This window comes from Myodes glareolus, chromosome 12, assembly GCF_982192425.1.
Source record: "Myodes glareolus chromosome 12, mMyoGla1.1, whole genome shotgun sequence".
In the NCBI taxonomy this organism is placed as follows: domain Eukaryota; kingdom Metazoa; phylum Chordata; class Mammalia; order Rodentia; family Cricetidae; genus Myodes; species Myodes glareolus.
In genome coordinates, this window is record NC_142037.1 from 3,432,421 (window position 1) to 3,452,165 (window position 19,745).

The following is a 19,745-nucleotide window of genomic DNA, read 5'->3' on the forward strand; positions in this document are numbered from 1 at the left end:
TTAGTTTGGATGTTCTCTCTTTGCCTTTTGGTTAGTTTGGATAAAGGTTTGTCTCTCTTGATGATTTTCTGAAGGAATCCACTCTTTGTCCTATTGACTCTGTATTTTTTGTTTCTATTTTATTAATTTTAGCCCTCAATTTGATTATTTACTGGCATCTACTCCTTTGGGTTGTGTTTGTGTTTTTTTTCTTGTTGTTCTAGAGTTTTCAAGTATGCTGTTAAATTGCTAGTGTGAGAGTTCTCTATGTTCTATTGTAGGGATTTAGTGCTATGACCTTCCTCTTCATCCTGCTTTCTTTGTGTTCCATAGGCTTGGGTATACTGCACATTCATTTACATTGAAGTCTAGGAAGTCTTTAATTTCTTTTTTTTAAAAATTTCTTCCTTGACCCAGGAGTGATTCAGTTGAGCATATTTTCAGTTTTCCTGAATTTGTGGGCTTGCTGTAATTAATGTTGTTGTTGAATTCTAACTTTAAACCATGGTGGTCTAATAAGATACAGGAGGTTATTCATTTTTTTTTGTATCTGTTGATGCTTGTTTGTTACTACGTAGAGAAAGTTTTATGAGGTGCCAAGAAGAGAATATTCTTTTGTGTTTAGGTGGAAAGTTCTAGATGTCTGTTAAATCCATTTGACTGACAACATCTTTTAGTTCCTTTCTTTCTCTGCTAAGTTTCAATCTGGCAGTCCTGTCCAGTGGTGAGAACTCTTCCACATTGTAGAGTGTGATATGTAATTTAAACTTTAGTAATATTTCTTTTATAAATGTGAGTATCCTTGTAGTTCAGGGCAAAGATACTGAACTATAATTGAGACTTCATTTTGATCAAATTTTCCTGTGATGAATATAAAATGTTCTTTTTCATTGCTTTTTATTAATTTTACTTTGAAGTCTATTTTTTTAGATATTAAGAAAGCTACACCAGCTTGTTTCTTATGTCCATTGGATTGGAAATCTTTTTCCAATCTCTTACTCTGAGGTATGTCTGTCTTTGAATTTGGGGTGTGTTTTTTGTATGCAGCAGACGAATGGATCCTGTTTTTGTATTCATTCTGTTCATCTGTTTCTTTTTATAGGTGAATTGAAATCATTGACATTAAGGGGTATTAATGATCAGTGATTGCTAGTTTCTGTCATTTTTTGTTTTGTTGATGTTGTCAGTATTGTGTTTGTGTTTTTCTTCTTTTTAATTCACTGGTATGGAATTATTTACTGACTCCGTTTTTGTGGGTGTAGGTAACTTTCTTGGGTTGTATTTTTTTGTCCTAGTACTTTCTATATGGTTGAGTTTTTTGGATAGGCATTGTCTAAATCTGGTTTTGTCATGAAATATCTTGTTTTCTCCATTTACGGTGATTGAAAGTTTTGCTGGGTACAGTAGTTTGGGCTAGCATCTGAGGTCTTTTAGTGTCTGCAGAATGTCTATCCAGGACCTTCTGGATTTCAGAGTTTCCATTGAGAATTCAGGTGTACTTCTGATAGGTCTGTCTTTATAAGTTTCTTGGGCTTGTTCCATTGCATCTCTTAATATTCTTTTTGTCATTCTCCTAATTTCCTAGTAGCTGCCTACTCAAGACTGGAAAGGACCAGATAGGTCCTTTGGAAACCTGGAGAATTTGGTAAAGAGGTAGAAAGAGGTCCAGCTGGTTAGCTAAAGGCTACCACACGAAGAGGAAGAGACATAGTCAGTCAACTTCATCAACTCAGACCATGAAACCCAATATGGCAGCAGAAACGCCTTTGATAAAGTCCCAGAATATGACAGTGTCCCAGTACCTCCATGTTTTAAGTGCAGGACAAATAAATTTTCTCCTAAAACCAAAAAAAAGGGAGGGGAGCTGATAAAAATGGAAAAGGAAGGCACTTTATCACACTGAAAAGAGTTACCACAATAGGGACCTGAAATGTCAGAACACTAAACACAGTCAGGGAAAATGACTTGCTCATGCATGATCTCAGTCACTTCAGGTGGGATGTCATCGGACTGAAAGAAATGCATTGGACAGGAACATCAAAACTAGTTGTAAATGGATGCAAGATTATAAACTCAGGTGGAGAGGGAAACATGCAGCACGTATAGCTTTAGTGTTATCTAGTTTGGCCCAAAAATGCATGCTTGGGCACAGACCTGCAAATGACTGAATCATATCAGCCAGATTTCAGACAATAACACATCCAGTAACTATCATACAGGTATATGTTCCAGCAGTGGGAGCAGAAGAGGATGCCATCAACAGTTTCTGTATAGATCTACAGAGTGAGGTCAGCAGGGTGTGTAAGAATGATATACTAATGGCTATGGGTGACTTCAATGCAAGAGTGGGATCTGGAGAAAGAATAGACTATAGTGTCATAGGAACAAATGGATTCAAACAAAGGAATGATAGAGGGGAACCTCTACTATGCCAATGATTTTTGTATATCTAACACAAAATTCAAGCAAGCCAAATCATCAAACTTCTGGACATGGTAATTTCTGACAAATGTACATACAACCACATTGACTAAATTTTAGTCAGCAGGAAACTCCTGTCTAGCATCCAAAACAGCTGATCATTTCCTAGTGCTGACTTAGGGTCAGATCATCAAATTGTTATGGCCACCATTTAACTAATAGTTACTGGATGTGTTATTGTCTGAGGCACACCAGGCAAGATGAACTGGAAGATCAATTGTAAATAACTGATGAATACAGGTGTATGGAGAGAGTATAAGAGAAATGCTGAAAAAAGAGATGAGGGAAATCATTAAACAACCCTTTACAAATGTAGAAATAGAATGGGAGAAAATCAAAAGAGCCATGCAGAAGACTTCAAAGGAGATGCTTGGTTTTGCAAAAAAGGCCACATCAGTAGAATGGCTTACTGCAGAGATGATCAACCTGGTGGAAGAAAAAAGGGAGCTAAAGAGCAAATGAAGAGGCAATCCACAGGCAGCAAAGCACCACAACTGTCTGTGCAGGAAGGCCAGAAAAGAACAAATAATAGAGAGCTGCATATCAAGGTATATGCAAAGCGGTAAAGAAGGCTAGACTCCATAATAAAACACATCTTGTCTATAAAGCTATCAGATGAATAACTGCCAGATATGTTCCTCAGATTTGAGTGATTAAAAATGGGTAAGGCCATTTATTAAGAACCAGAGGAAGTAAAGCAAAGATGGAGACAATACTTTGACACCCTATAACAATGACCCTAATGCTGTCAATGAGAAATACTTCAGCAGCCACTCAAACACCAGAGACAATGAAGAAATAGTAAATATTGATAGGAGTGAGATAGAGGAAGTTATCAAGACAATGAGATGCAGGAAGGTCCCAGGAGCAGATGACATCATGGTGGAGTAGCTGGAGTTGGCTACAATAGGCTCAGGGACCAAGGTGCTTCTCAGACTCCTCAGAGAGATGTGAGAACATGATGTGACTCCCATGAAATGGAAGCACTCAGTCATAACTCTCATACACAAGAAGAAGGACAAGCTGGACTGCTAAAATTATAAGGGCAGTAGTTTGTTGTGATCTTCTCCTCCATTATCTTGCAAAGGATCAAAGGCAGAACAGAGGAAATCCTAGCAGTGTTCCAATGCAGATTTAGAGCTAACAGGAACACAACTGATCATATCTTCCCTTTGAGGCTATTGGCAGAAAAATAAGAAGAATTTGGAAAAGACTTATGTGTCTGTTTCGTTGATTTCAGGAAGGTATTAGATAGCATTTGGAGGAAAGGATTTTGGGAAATAATGAGGTTCTACAGGTACCAGAGAAAATCCTAAAAATACTAGAAAATGCCTACACAGATACTTTTGCATCAGTCTAAGTCTGTGGAGAGGCCTGAGAGACCTCCAGAAGCAAATAGGAGTGCCCAAGCAACCTCTGGGAACAGGCAAGTAAGACCCAAGTACCCTCTGGGAGCAGTCAGGAAGGCCCAAGCAACCTCTGGGGGCAGGCAGGAAGGCCTAAGCAACCTTCAGGTGAAGGCAAGCAGGGCCCATCAAACCCCAGAAGCATGTATGAAGGCCCAAGCTACCACTGGGCATGCTGAACAGCTGGAACCTTGGCCCTGAGTCCACCTTGAGGAGTGACCATTTGCATCATGGACACACTGTCATTGGGAGGAGAAACAGACTTTACTATACCAACTGGAGGAAAACATGGGTAGATAACAAGGTGAGAACACACTCAATAACAGAAAGAGCAATGCAGCATTACAAAAATAATGGTTCTATAACAAGACTTGAACACCCCAACACAGATGAAGCAGAAGAAAATGTCCTTAAAAATAACTTTAGGGAAATGTTTGAATCCCTTAAAGAGGATTGAAGAAGTAGAGGAAAAGACAAACAAAAATTGGAAGAAATCAACAAAATCCTTAAAGAAAACCAAGAAAAAGCAATCAAACAGGTGATAGAAACAAATCAAGGTTTGAGAACCAAAATACAGACAATAAAGAAAGCACAAACTGAGGGAATCCTAGAAATGAAAAGTATTGGTAAATGATCAGGAACCACATGTGCAAGCATAAACAGCAGAATACAAGAGATGGAAGAGAAAATCTCAGGTGTTGAAGATACAATAGAAGAAATAGACTCATTGGTAACAGAAAAGGTGAAATCTAACAAATTCTTAATACAAAACATCCAGGAAATCTGATACACCATGAAAAGAGTAATTTTAAGGATAAAACGGGTAGAAGAAGGAGAAGTCCAACTCAAAGGCACAGAAAATATACTCAACATAATCGTAGAAGAAAACTTTCCCAACCTAAAGAAGGACATGCCTATAAAAATACCAGAGGTTTACAGAACATCAAACAAACTGAACCAAAAAAATCCCTTCACCACATTATAATAAAAACATTAAACATACAGAATAAAGAAAGAATATTAAGAGCTGCAAAGGAAAATGGCCAAGTAACATATAAAGGCAGACCTACGAGAATTACACCAGACTTCTCAATCGGAACTAGGAAAGCCAGAAAGTCCTGGTCAAGTATTATGCAGACATTAAGAGACCATGGATGCCAGCCCAGACTACTATATTCAATAAAACTTTCAATCACCACAGATGGAGAAAACAAGATATTCCATAACTGAACCAGATTTAATACCTATGTACAAATCCAGCCCTACAAAATGTACTAGAAGGAAAACTCCAACCCAAGGAAGTCAGATACACCCACAAAACACAGACAATAGATGATTTCACAGTAACAAATCCCCCAAAAGGGGAAAGCACACACAATAATATCACCAGCAACAAAAACTAAAATAACAGGAACTAGCAACCACTGGTCATTAATATCTCTCAATATAAATGTCCTCAACTCACCTATAAAAAGACACAGGCTAACAGATTGGATATGAAAACAGAATCTACCCTGCTACATACAAGAAACACACCTCAACTTCAAAATCAGAGTAAAGGGTTAGGAAAAGATTTTCTAAACACATGAATCTAAGAAACAAGATGGTGTAGCTATGCTAATATCTAACAAAATAGACTTCAAATTAAAATCAGTCAAAAGAGACAAAAAAGACATTTTACATTTATCACAGGAAAACTTTATGAAGAGGAAATATCAATTCTGAACATCTATGTACCAAATACAAGGGTACCCTCACATGTAAATTAAACACTACTAAAGCTTAAATCATAAAGTAAGCCCCACACACTAATAGTGGGAATCTTCAACACCTGACTTCACCAATGGACAGGTCTACCAGACAGAAACTTAAAAGAAAAATAAGGTAAGTAACAGATGTTATGACACAATGGACTTAACAGATTTCTATAGAACATTCCATCCAAACATAAAAGAATATACCTTCTTATCATCTCATAGAACCTTTCCAAAAATTGACCACATACTCAGTAACAAAGAAAACCTCAACAGATACAAAAAAATCATAATATCCCTATGTTTCTTATCAGATCACCAATGGCTTAAAGTTAGAATTCAATAGAAACAGTAATTTCAGAAAACCCACAATCACATGAAAATTGAACAATGCTCACCTGAATCACAATGAGTAAAGGAAGAAATAAAGAAAAAAATTAAAGACTTCCTAGAATTCAAAGAAAACGACCACACAACATACCAAAACGTATAGAACACAATGAAAGCAGTGTTAAGAGGAAAGTTCATAACACTAAATGCCTACATAAAGAAGCTGGAAAAAGTTCACACCAATGAGTTAATAGAACACCTGAAAGCTCTAGAACAAAAAGAAGCAAACTTACCCAGGAGGATAAGATGACAGGAAATAATCAATTGAGAGTTGAAATCAACAAAATAGAAACAAGAAAAACAAGGCAAAGAATTAATGAGTCAAAGAGTTGGTTCTTCGAGAAAATCAACAAAATAGACAAACCTTTATCCAAACTAATCAAAACGCAGAAAGAGAACATCCAAATTAAGAAAATTAGGAATAAAAAGGGGGACATAATAACAGACATGGAGGAAATCCGAGGATTATCAAGTCATATTTAAAAATCCTGTATTCTAAAAATAACTGGAAAATTTCAAGGAAATGGACAGTTTTCTTGATAAATATCTCTTACCAAAATTAAATCAAGACCAGATAAGCAAATTAAATGGATTTATAACTGCTAAAGAAATAGAAACAGTCATCAAAAGTCTACCAACCCCAAAAAAAAAAGGTTCAGGATCAGATGGTTTCAGTGCAGAATTCTACAAGATTTTCAAAGAAGAACTAATACCAGTACTCCTCAAATTGTTCTACAATAATTGAAACAGAAAGAACTTTGTCAGACTCTTTTTATAAGGCTATAGTTACCCTGATACCAAAACCACAGAAAGATATTACTAAGAAAGAAAATTACAGACCAATCTCACTCATGAACATTGATGCAAAAATACTCATTAAAATAATGGCAAATCTAATCTAAGAACACATCATAAAATTGTCCACCATGACCAAATAAACTTTATCCCAGAGATGCAGGGATGGTTTAACATATGAAAATCTGTCAATGTAATCCACCGTATAAACCAACTGAAAGACAAAACCACATGATCATTTAATTATGTTGAAATAGTTTTTGACAAAATAAAATACCCATTCATGATAAAAGTCTTGGAGAGATCAGGAATACAAGGAATATACCTAAACATAATAAAAGTAGTGTATAGCAAGTCAACAGCCAACATCAAACTAAGTGGAGAGAAACTTGGTATGGGAGATCTTTCTGTCTATGTGTTGCTTTTATTGGTTAATGAATAAAGGAACAGCTTTGGGCCTATAGCAGAGCTATAGGGGAACAGAGCTAGGTGAGGAATGTTAAACGGAATTCTGGGAGGAAGAAGACAGAGTCAGGAAGATGCCATGGAGCCACATCTGGAGATAGATATACTGAAACTTTGCTGGACAGCCACAACCTCATGGTGTGGCACAGATTAATGGAGATGGGTTAAATTAAGATGTAGGCAATAATAAACTAAAGCTAATGGGCCAAGCAGTGATTTAAATAATATGGTTTCTGTGTGATTATTTCAGTTCTGGGCAGCCAGGATGAACAAGTGGCCCCTTCTTCCCAACAGATTGGCATGCCAACATGGTGGACTAAATCTATGTAAAACCTGAGAGAGCTTGAAAAGGAATTATACACACAAAAATGCAGAGTTTAATACAGATTCTTGCTGGTGGCATGTGGGGGACATTTTCATCCGCACCCGAGGTCTGTATCACTACCCACCTTGTATGGACCGCTACTCCATACCTTCCACGAGCTGGGTAAGGTCCTAGGGGTTAAACACAAGATGCACAACACAGATAGAGAGTTCGAGTCATTTGCCAGAGGAGGATGCCCGTTTATCCAACTTAATCCGGGATTAAAATACCCTTTGTCCTCAATAAAGGAAACCCCTCCCAGCCAGAGGGGGTCGGGGAAGCTGGCACCAAGTGAGCTTCTCCGCAGGCAGGTGGGCGAGGGTGCAAGACAGTGTCAGACAGGTGAGAGGTACCTTGGTGCCTGGGCTCTTCCAGACAGGTTGAGAAATTACCATTTTAAAGTGATATAGAGTCCTAGGCTATTATACCAGGCTAGAGCAGAACAAGCATGGAACTTAGCAGGAAGCTTTAGCTGGTTGCCAAAACAGTCCTTGATTTGCATCCCAGGCAGCAAGGGAAGGCCTGGGCCTTACAGTGGCAAGCCACAGCTCCTTTAAAAGAGGTCGTACTGATTCAGCAGTAGCAGCAACACAGTTTGAAAAATGGCAACTTCCTGGCCATGGGCCATGCTGGTCTCTGGCTCTTTCATGAGATAGAGCAAATGGATGGGGTTTGTGAGCAGACCACTGCAGCTTGCTTAATGGCGACATGGAATGGCTGTGTGCCTGAAATTGGGGCATGGCTCTTGGAGGCAGAGAGTTGCTCCACCATGCTGAACTGGGTTGGTCAAGCAGGCATGGCTGTATTTCCCCCAGCAATGCCACAGCTTAAGTTTTTAAGAAGCGCTTAGCATTTTAAGAAATGCTCCTGGACAGTAAAGAATTACAGATTCACAATAGGACAGATTCAGACATAAAAGACCTCTAAATGGGTCACTGTGTTGGATAAATGTGTGTAGGCTTGGGAGAGAGAAGAAAAAATATAGAAAATTATAAAAAAGTAAATGCTTTTTTAAAAATAAAACAAAGTCTTTAAAGATACAGAGTGTAGACAATCATAGATTAAAAGGAGTAAAGAAAAGCAAGCCAGGTAAAGATGGAAAATTCACAGGATTATGCACAGGATTATTGTGTTTTCTATGAATTTTTTGATTGTGAAGGAACAAAGTACAGAGAGACATTTCATTGTATGGATTGCTAAACTAAACCAGCATGTATATTATAAAGGTATCTTGACTTCAAAAGTTGTATCTAAAGATATGTTCCTTTGGAAAAGAGGTTGTTCTTTTGTCTCTACATAGGATGAGAACCTGTAAATTCATTCCAGGCTAATATGGTTTGATGGAACAAGACCCCCCTGAAAGGTTGCTGTGAACACCCCACAAAAAAATACTTGCCCAATAAACAGCAGGAAGCAGTTTGGAGAGAAATAATTGTGCCCATATTCCCAAATATTGTCTATAAATGTTTGTTTACATTTAAAGGGGAATATGCTTTTGAGATTTGCATTGGTATTGATCTTGGTTTACTGACACAAATTTAAGGTCAATTTTGTTATATGTGTATATCTTTCTGTTCTTGATTAAAGTATTGTGTTTGTGTAGCTCATTAAAAATGTAATGTATAATTAAGAAATATAAGTTAATAGATTCTCATGTATAATAGGCAAGCTTGTAGTCATGTTAGCTAGTTTTTATAGATGTATAAAGATATATTTCAGTTAAGTATTTTTCAAATCTTTCAGAGATTTTCTTAATATGATATTTAAATGTTTAAAAAATTTACGATTTTTCATGACAATGAGACATACCTGCTTCTGGCAGCACCAATATACTTCAAGAAGAAGATGAGCATCAAAGAGGCTCCTTATGGAGTTTGTTAGATGAACTGGACATGCAGGATACACAGATCCTTCAGGGTTCCTGCTTCATGGAAGAGTCTGCTAGACATTCTGCAGGCACAAAAAAATGTGACTGGTAAACTACCAATATATGCAGATCTGTCTTTGAAATTTCATGCTTCATGGATACTATGGGCCTTTAGGCTGAAGATGGATGTCCCAATGGTGCAGAAGAACTTTGGGTAACTGTTCATGCAGTGAGATGTCTCTGTCAATTCTAGAGTTTTGGAAGTTAATTACAATGCACTTCCTGTTTACTTAGGTAATATTATATCCTTCTGGAGTCTTTGATGGATTTGAAGAATATATAGTTATTATTATAGTTTTCCTTATTTATAATAAAAGATAAAGTAGATATAAATATTGTAACTGTAATTCTGTGTTATTATATGCAATTTTGCTATGTTAAAGTTTAAAGCCTTTCTTTTTGTTTAAACAGAAAAGGGGAAATGGTGTGGGAGGTCCTTCTGTCTATATGTTGCTTTTATTGGTTAATGAATAGAGAAAGTGCTTTGGGTCCATAGTAGAGCTGTAGGGGAACAGAACTAGGCAGGCAAAACTAAAGGTAATGCTAAGAGGAAGAAGGCAGAGTCAGGGAGATGCCATGGAACCTCAACTGGAGATAGACATGCTGAAACTTTGCTGATAGGTTATGACCTCTTGGTGATGTACAGATTAATGGAGATTGGTTAAATTAAGATGTAGGAGTTAGCCAATAATAAGCTAAAGATAATGGGCCAAGACGTGATTTAAACCATTTAAATAATATGGTTTCTATGTGATAATTTTAGTTCTGAGTGGCTGGAATGAACAAGTAACACTCTCCTCCCAACAGAAACCCAAAGTAATACAACTAAAATCAGAAACAAGACAAGGTTGTCCACTCTCTTCATATCTATTCAATATAGTACTTAAAGTTCTAACTAGAGCAAAAAGACAACAAAAGGAGATCAAGGAGATAAAAATTGGAAAAGAAGAAGTCAAACTCTCACTATTTGTTCATGATATAATAGTATATATAAGTGACTCCAAAAATTCTACCAGGGAACTCCTACAACTCATAAACACCTTCAGTAATGTAGCAGGATACAAGATTAGCTCACAAAAATCAGTAGCTCTCCTTTATACAGATGATAAGTGGGCTGCAAAAGAAATCAGAGAAACATCACCCTTCACAATAGCCATAAATAACATAAAATATGTTCGAGTAACTCTAACTAAACAACTGAAAGACCTGTAGGAAAAGAACTTAAAGTCTTTGAAGAAAGAAACTGAAGAAGACACCAGAAGATTGGAAAGATCTCTCAAGCTGTTGGGTAGGTAGAATTAACATAGTAAATATGGCAGTCTTACCAAAAGTAATCGCAGATTCAATGCAATGCCCATCAAAATCCCATCAAAATTCTTTACAGACCTCTAAAGAACAATATTCAACTTCATATGGAAAAACAAAAAGCCCAGGATAGCCTGTACAGTGAAGAGGCTTTTTGAAGCAATACCATCCCTGACTTCAAACTCTACTATAGAGTTACAGTAATGAAATAGCCTGGTATTGGCATAAAAACAGATAGGAGGGCCAATGGAATCAAATTGAAGACTTGGATATCATTCCACACCTATTAATACCTGACTTTTTGACAAATAAGCAGAAAATATAAAACAGAAAAAAGAAGGCATATTCAACAAATGGTGCCAGCATAACAGAATATCAACATGTAGAAGAATGAGATTAGACCCATATCTATCACCATGCACAAACTGAAGTTCAAATGGATTAAAGACCTCAACATAAAACATACCAAATTGAACTTCATAGAAGAAAAAGTGGAAAGTACACTTGAATGCATTGGCACAGGAGACCACTTCCTAAATATAGCACAGACATTGAGAGAATTAATTAACAAATGGGAGGGACCTCCTGAAACTGAAAAGCTTCTGTTTACAGAAGGACATGGTCAACAAGACAAAACAGCAGCCTATAGAATGGGAAAAGAACTTCTCAAACCCCAAATTATACAGAGGTCTGATCTCCAAAATATACAAAGAGCTCAAGAAACTTAACATTATCAGAACAAATAATATAATAAAAAATGGGGTACAGACCTAAACAGAGAACTCTCAACAGACATATCTCAAATGGCTGAAAGACAAATAAGGAAATGTTTAACATCCTTAGACACCAGAGAAATACAAACCAAAACAACTCTGAGATTGTATCATACACCTGTTCAAATGGCCAAGTTCCACACCAACTCCAGTGTCATCTGTGTGATATGACATATGTCATTATGCCGGACAGGAGCTACGTGTCCCATGGGACTAGGCTTCCTGGAAGTCAATGGTAGACAGCCCGGTATTGGCTGCCCTTGGGGCACAGATGGGTTTCTCGATTAGCTGGCTGTGCAGGATATGAGCTTTGCACAATCTCATTTATAATAATGATATTCTATATATCTACAAGACAAGGATTATCTCTTCCGGAACAGCTCCGAGATAGGGAAGCACAGTATGGGAATGTATAAACTACGGCAGAACCTTTGTCTACATGGGGATGTATGATAAGCAAGAGAATAGATGGGTTAATGTTGATGGACAAAGACTGTTATATTATACTTTGAACTTTATGGATAGGCTTGCTAGATCCCAACCCCCATGGTGTCTGCTGCATAAGAAGGTACAAAAAGGTATATTTCAGCAGGTGCAGAGAATTGATTAGGCATATTTGGTCACTAGGTGAGAAAAAGAAAGGGTTAGAAAGAGGAAGAGCCATGATAGCAATAATGAGAAACTTTCTATTCATAAGACGAAACCACTTGTCTGAGGTTTATGTTCCCAAGGACAAGATTTCCTCTTCTAAGGATGTTTTATGTCTAACACCTGTTCCTGATAATATACTTTTCTTAAAAATCACTGATGTAACTAAAAGAAGTTTTCATACTGTGCCAACTGATGATATATGACTTTCTGATTTGTTCTTTGTTTGAATACTATATAATGAAAACATAAATTCAGTAAAATCACAGCAGATTCCAACCACTCCCTTGTGTGTTGTGTCTGTCTGTCATTTGCCGAACTTGTACCTTCCTGTGTACCAAGTCCCTGCTTCTCCCATGGTCTGAGTGGCTCCCCTGAGCCAGTCTGTGGCAGCCAAGATCAAAAACACTGATGACAGCTTATGCTGGAGAGAATGTGAATAAGAGGAACACTCCTCCATTGCCAGTAGGTGGTGTAGAAGCCCTTCTGTTTATGTGTGGCTTTCATTGGTTAATGAATAAAGAAACTGTCTTGGCTTTTTGATAGAGCACAACTTAGGTAGGCAGGGGAAACAGAACTGAATGCTGGGAGGAAGAAGGGCAGAGTGAGAGAAGTCATGGATCCTTCACCGGAGATGGACTCCAGTTAGAATCTCTGGTAAGCCACTGCTACATGGTGATACACAGATAAGTGGAGATGGGTTAAACTAGTATGTAAGAGTTAGCCAATAAGAAGTTAGAGTGAATAGCCAAGCAGTGTTTTAATTAATACAGTTTCTGTGTGGTTATTTTGGGTGTAAGCTAGCCAGGAGGCTGGAACAAATAAGGGGCCTTGCTCTTTGTAACAGGTAGGAGTGCAAACATATACATATGCTTTGTAAATCAATATGGTGATTTCTCAGAAAATTAGGAAGCAATCTACCTATGAGACCCAGCAATACTACTTCTGGGTATATACACAAAGGAAGTTCATTCATACCACAAGGACATGTGCTTACCTATGTTCATAACAGCATTATTTGTGATAGCCAGAACCTGTAAATAAGCTAGATGCCACTGACCGAAGAATGAATAATGAAAAATGTGGTACATTTACACAATGGAATGCTATATTGTGGTAAAAAATAATGACATTTTGAAATTTGCAGGCAAATGGATTGATCTAGACAAAACCGTACTGAGTGAGGTAATCTAGACCCAGAAAGACAAATATAATATGTACTCACTCATAAGTGACTTTTCCACAGAAAGTAAAGGAAACCAGCCTACAATCAACAACCCCAGAGAACGTAGACAACAGAGAGAACCCAAAGAGAGACATACATGCATCTCAATAGGAAGGAGAGAAAGATAAAATCTCCTGAGAAAACTGGGAGCATTAGGGTCATGGGAGAGTGTAGAAGGGGCAATGAAAAGAGGGGAGGGGAACGGAGAAAAATGCATAGTGCCATAAAAACAATAAAAAAGAAAAAAGTCTGTGAATAACTAAGTGATCAGTTAAGATAATCATAGGAGTATTGCAGGGATGCATCTTCTCACCACTATTCAGTAATGTAGCTCGGGAATTAATAATAGCAACAGCCCTGGAAGATGAGGAGGTAGGTGTGCGAATCAATAACTTGTGCTTTGTTGACGATACAGCACTACTTGCTGAAAGTGCAAACAAGCTTTAGGCTATAATAACTGAGTGGTGGAAGTCAGTGAAGACCTTGGTATGCTAGCAAACATCAAGAAGACTGAGATACAACACATTGTAAGGGTGCACAAGGATTTTAACTTTTTAATAAAGAATCAGAACCTCTAGCAAACAGTCAACTTTGTCTATCTGGGAGGAAACCTCAGTTTCAAGGAGGAATCTACTTCAGACACCAAGAGGTGGCTAGGGATAGAGACCAGGCACCAGGAAAAGTTTGTTCAGCAAGAGACATCATGACAACAACAAAATTACAAGTATGTGAGACGCTTGTCTTGAGCTGTTTCTTTGCAATCCCGAAACCTGGACAATGAAATGCTCCTCAGAGCAGTGGATGAATGTGTTTGAGATGATGTGTCTCAGGAGGATTCTAAATGTCACACAAAGAGATAGGCTGTGCAACAATGACATTTAAGAAATGTCTCCATTTACAGAAGGAAGTAAATTACAGGATACGTCAATGGCACTTGAGATATTTCAGCCATGTTTGAGAATGAATGACGGCAGATACTTGAAGACAGCACTGCTTGGAGAAGTGCATGGGATAAGGGAAGAGGAAAAAAGGCAGGACAGGAATGACTGGAGATCTTTCATAAGCAGGTTGCTCATGCATACTTAAGCATTGCTGGGGCATAAACGATGATGATTCTGTATGTATAGTGTTTTGATTATTATGTGGTGAGGGGACTCTTTTTGGTCCAATCTGCTTGGTATTCTCCAAGCTTTTTGTGCTTTCATAGGCATGTCCTCCTTTAGGTTGGGAAAGTTTTCTTCTATGATTTTGTTGAATATATTTTCTGTGCCTTTTAGCTGGAGTTCTCTTTCTTCTATCCCTATTATTCTTAGGTTTTGTCTTTTCATGGTGGCCCAGATTTCTTGGATATTTTGTGTCAAGAATTGATTGGATTTAACATTTTCTTTGATCGATGAATCTATTTCCTCTATCATATCTTCAACCTGTGAAATTCTCCCTTTCATCTCTTGTATTCTGTTGGTTATGCCTGCATCTGCAGTTCCTGATCATTTACCTAAATTTTGCATTTTCAGAATTCTGTTGGTTTGTGTTTCTTTATTGCTTTTATTTCAATTTTCAAGTCTTGAACCTTTCCCTTCACCTGTTTGATTGTTTTTTTCCTTAAATTTCTTTGCTTTCTTTAAGGGATTTGTTGATTTCTTCCAGTTTTTGCTATCTATCCTTCTACTTTTTAATGGGATTTTTTATTTCCTATTTCAGGGCCTCTGTCATCTTCACAAAACTATTTTTAAGGTCATTTTGTCCTGCTTCATCTGCATTGGGATGTTCAGATCTTGCTGATGTAGAACCACTAGTTTCTGAAGGTGCCGTATTGCTTGTTATGTTGTCTTCCCATCTCTTTCTCCAAGGAGTGCAGGTGGGGCCTGTTCTTCAAGAGGTCCCTCTTCCTCCACACCAGTGATACCTGTAGTTTAAGTGGTCACTCTTCCTTCAGGTGCAGATGGGTCTGGAGATTGTTCCACCAGATGCAGGCCAGGCCTAGGGTGGTCGCTGATGAGGCAGGGGTCGTGGGGAGGCTTATGCTAGGTCTCTGTGGCTTCAGTGTGTGTGTGAGGGGGCATGGGATATGCCCTCAGGGCCTAGGGACTAGAAAGTAGGGTTGTCCAGGCAGGAGCCCAGACACTCACCTTTGGGTACAGGTGAAGCCAGGGCTCTGGTGGTCACTGATGTAGTAGGGATGCTCGGCAGTGTGGGGAGGCTGCTGCCAGATCTCTGGAGCTTCAGTGGGCAGGCACGGGACTCAGAATGTACAATCAGGGGATAGGGCCCATGGAGCAGGGCCATTCAACCAGGAGCCCAGACACTTACCTCCTCCAAGTGCAAGTAGAGCCAAGGCTCCAGTCTGGATAATTTAAAGAGGCATTGAACTTTTAAAACATTTAAAAATTTAAAATAATATGGGGATTTTAAAAGTTCTGACTGTATTTTATATTATTATATTAACATGAGGGCTTAGGGATAAACAAAGTGAATGTTTTTAAATAGTTACTGTGTGTCAAGTTGACAGGGGATCATGTGTCTAGTTTTTGTCATCTTGATACAAATTAGAGTCACTGATGATTAACTTCCATTGAACTGGCCCATGGGCATGTCTGTGTCACATTTTTGTGATTAATGATTGATATTGGAGGGCCATCCCCACTGTGGGTGGTGCCATGCGGGGCAGGTGGTCCTGGGTTTCAGAAGAAAGCAAACTGAGCACGCCATGGAAAGCAAGGCAGTAAGCATACTCCTTCATGGTCTCTGATTCAGTTTCTGACTCCAGTTTCCTCCCTCAAGATCTTGTCTTGGCTCTCCTGATTGATGGAGAGTTTGTGTACTGTAATCTGTACACAAACTAATCCCCTTCCTTCCTAAATTGCTTTTGGTCATGGTGTTTGCTATGGCAACAGGAAATGTAAATATCACAGTTTGCACAACCATGTTCTTCTATTTTGTTTTATAAAACGTGATCTTGCTATGTAACCAAAATCCCTTGAAATTTTTATTCTTCTGTCCCAACTCCCCAAATTCTGGGATTATAGCATGTTCCAATATGCTTGCATCCACATTTTTATTTTAATTGATCCAATAATTGTGCATATTTGTGAGGTACAGGATAGCATTCAGTATCCTGATCAGGATAGCATTGTATATGAATACAATGCATATTACTTTAAGGTAATTGTCAACAGTCTCATTTCAAATGTTTATTGTATCTTTTATGTTGGGAATATTCAAAACTCGGCCATTTTGCATGAAACAGAATTAACACATGTCAGACATAATTATCTTATTCTACTATTAAACACAGCTGTTGAGCAACTACTCAACTGTACCCCTTGTATACATTGACCATGTTGCATTTCCTCACACTTTCTAGTGCTATGTATTATTCCAAATTTTCTACACTTAAATGAGAACATGCAATATTTGACTACCCATGACTGACTCATTTTACTTAGCACAGTGTTTTCCCATTTTATCCATGTTGGTGTAAAATACACAATTTAATTATTCTTGTGGTTGAATAATATTCTACAGTATCTACCTTCACACTCGAATGTGTTTTGATTGACTAAGATTCTAATTTTTATGTTTTCAAAATTTTTTTCATTGCATGTTTCATATCTTTGTTTCTCAGACTATAAATCATAGGATTCATTAGTGGAGTAAGCACAGAATAAAGCAGAGTCACAAGTTTCTGCATTCCTGCTTCATGCTCAGATGTTGGGCTCAGATACATGATCATCACTGAACCGTAGAAAAGAGAAACCACAGTCACATGGGGCCCACAAGTGGACAAGGCCTTTCTTCGTCCATCTCTTGAAGGAACTCTAAACACAGCTCGTAGGACCAACATGTATGATCCCATGATGTAGAGAAAAGGAGTAAAGAGGAGCAGAGAAGTTATTATTGTCCAGAAAAATTCCATCAGTGGGGCTCTTGAACAGGTAAGGGCTAACAGAGGACCTGGGTCACATAGAAAATGGTCTATGATCCTGGACCCACAAAAGGACATCTGGGAGATGATGATGATGGGAACGGGGAACCAGAGGAAACCTAGCACCCAGCAACTGATCACCAGAATGTTACAGAGGCGCCCAGTCATAAGGGCAGGATAGTGTAGAGGCCTGCAGATGGCAAGGTAGCGATCAAAGGCCATAACTGCCAGGAAAAAGCATTCTGTAGAACCCAAGGAGAAGAAGAAATAGAACTGCAGGAAGCACCCAGAGAAGGAGATGACCTTGGTGTCAGAGAGGAAGTTGGCCAGCATGTTGGGGACCGTGGAGGTGACATACCAGATCTCCAGGAAGGAGAAGTTGGCCAGCAGGAGGTACATGGGGGTGTGGAGTCTCTGATCCCAGCGCACAGCACAGATGATGGAAGCATTGCCCATGAGTGTGAGGAGGTAGACAACAAAGAATAGCACAAAGAGGAGGATCTGCCCTTCCCTGGGACAGGGGAATCCCAGGAGGATGAAGCCAGAGATGGTGGTGGAGTTGTTGGGGCTGCTGAGGGTTTTCATCTGTCTGTGAGTTGTAAAGGCATGAGAAACAGTTGAATATCCTAGAAATTGCTGAGGGAAGAAAATAATTTTTGCCCAAACATCATCATCTCAGTATCAGAGAGAGAAAGTTATCATCTTCAGTGATGGAGCTCATGTTTCAGTCAATAACTTTACATTCGCCCCCACATTGGTGGCCTGTTTTAAACCCAGTGAACCACACAGGAGAAACATATGATAGTTGTTGATAAGAAGGAGGTTGTTAGGGAGAAAAGGGGATAAAAGAAGGTGGGGCACTGAGTGTGAACAGAATGCATTATACACATGTATCGAACTCCAAAATAATAAACTTAAATACTTATATATTTAAACATATTTGTAAAATTTTGTAAATTATACAAAATTTCAGCATGTCTCTTATCTTCCAACTTCTATATTTATAGTTAAATAAATTAATGATGCTACTTTTCAGAACTGGCTAACGTTTTTGGCTATTTTAGCAAAAGACAGTCCCATAATTTGTCGAAACCTAAAACCTGTCCCTATTGGGCAGTATTAGATATTTTCTCATAAAATAACTATTTTGTGTTCCATAAAAATGAAAAGCAAGAATACAGGACCTCCCTTTGCATTTATAGGAAGACTAATATAAAGGGCCTTGGAATGTAATTAAAAGTTTAGAATTGATTATGGAAGTTTCAAAGAATTTTAGGAGACAAAAAACTAAATGAATAAGAATCAACACAAGGTTACTGCATTGATTGGATAATACCCCACATCAAAGACTCCCATCAGTATACTGTCACATGGTCCTCTATAGTTCTTCTAGTCACTCTCTATGTGACAAAATTTCAAGAGAAAATCTCCTAGATTCGTAGTCCCTGTGCCAGTGTCTTCATGTCATACCCAGGTAAACTTCGGCAAAGCTGGTGATGTCCATCTTCAGTTACCTTGGCCGTTCAGCACCCTAGGTAGCTAAAGTCAAGACCTTGCTGCAGCATTTCTATGGACTCTCATTTTTTTATCATTCTTAAATACTTTTCCTTTTAGATTTTTAAAAGATTATCTATGATATTTTGAATTTTCTTGGACATGCTTCTAATTGATACACATAATACTAGTTTTGTTTTCAAATTTACCTTTATGTATTTACTTATGTGTGTGTACACATATCTGCATGCATGTGACCATGTCTGAGTACATACATGATACAGTGGACATGTGGAGATCAGAGACAACTTACATGAGTTGACTCTCCTCCACTACCATTTAGGTCTTCGGGGATCCGACAAAGGTCACCAGACTTGGCATCAAGCTCTTTTACCCATGGGACCATCTTGCCAGCTCTATATAAACTTATATGTAATAAAGCTCCAAATGAGGATATGATGTTCTTTCACCAATGATATTTTTGTCATAATTATGTGCTTTAATATCAATTAACCCATTTTGATACTTTAAAATTTCAAGTTTTCATTAGCCGCTTTATTATTTAAAATAACTTGAATAAAATTCTAGTTTTTAAATTTACAAAGACACTTAAAATCTTCCAAACGGAATCCCATTTTGGGGGGTATCTCTTTTTTATATTGAATTTCTTAGAGATAAAACCAAATAAACGTTCTATTAAGAAAGAAGGAAGACTATTAACTGGGTCCAACCAATCAGAATACTGTTATAAATGTGAATCTGAGGGGGTAGGAGAGATGGCTGTGCATCAACTCTACCTGCAACCTCAGGAGAA

General features: G+C 38.1%; 1 protein-coding gene across 1 annotated transcript; it reads right to left on the bottom strand.

Annotated features, from left to right (window-relative positions):
- Positions 1 to 17,086: 17,086 nt before the first annotated feature.
- LOC148120081 (olfactory receptor 11G2-like) lies at positions 17,087 to 18,037 on the bottom strand. The gene has a single exon (XM_087895858.1). The coding sequence runs from the start codon at positions 18,020 to 18,022 to the stop codon at positions 17,087 to 17,089; it is 936 nt and encodes a 311-aa protein (XP_087751984.1). The 5' UTR covers positions 18,023 to 18,037.
- Between the last annotated feature and the right edge of the window lie 1,708 nt (positions 18,038 to 19,745).

Bases quoted from the DNA above. Each gene is read 5' to 3' on its own strand.
- LOC148120081 (XM_087895858.1), bottom strand. From the start codon at position 18,022: ATGAAAACCCTCAGCAGCCCCAACAACTCCACCACCATCTCTGGCTTC.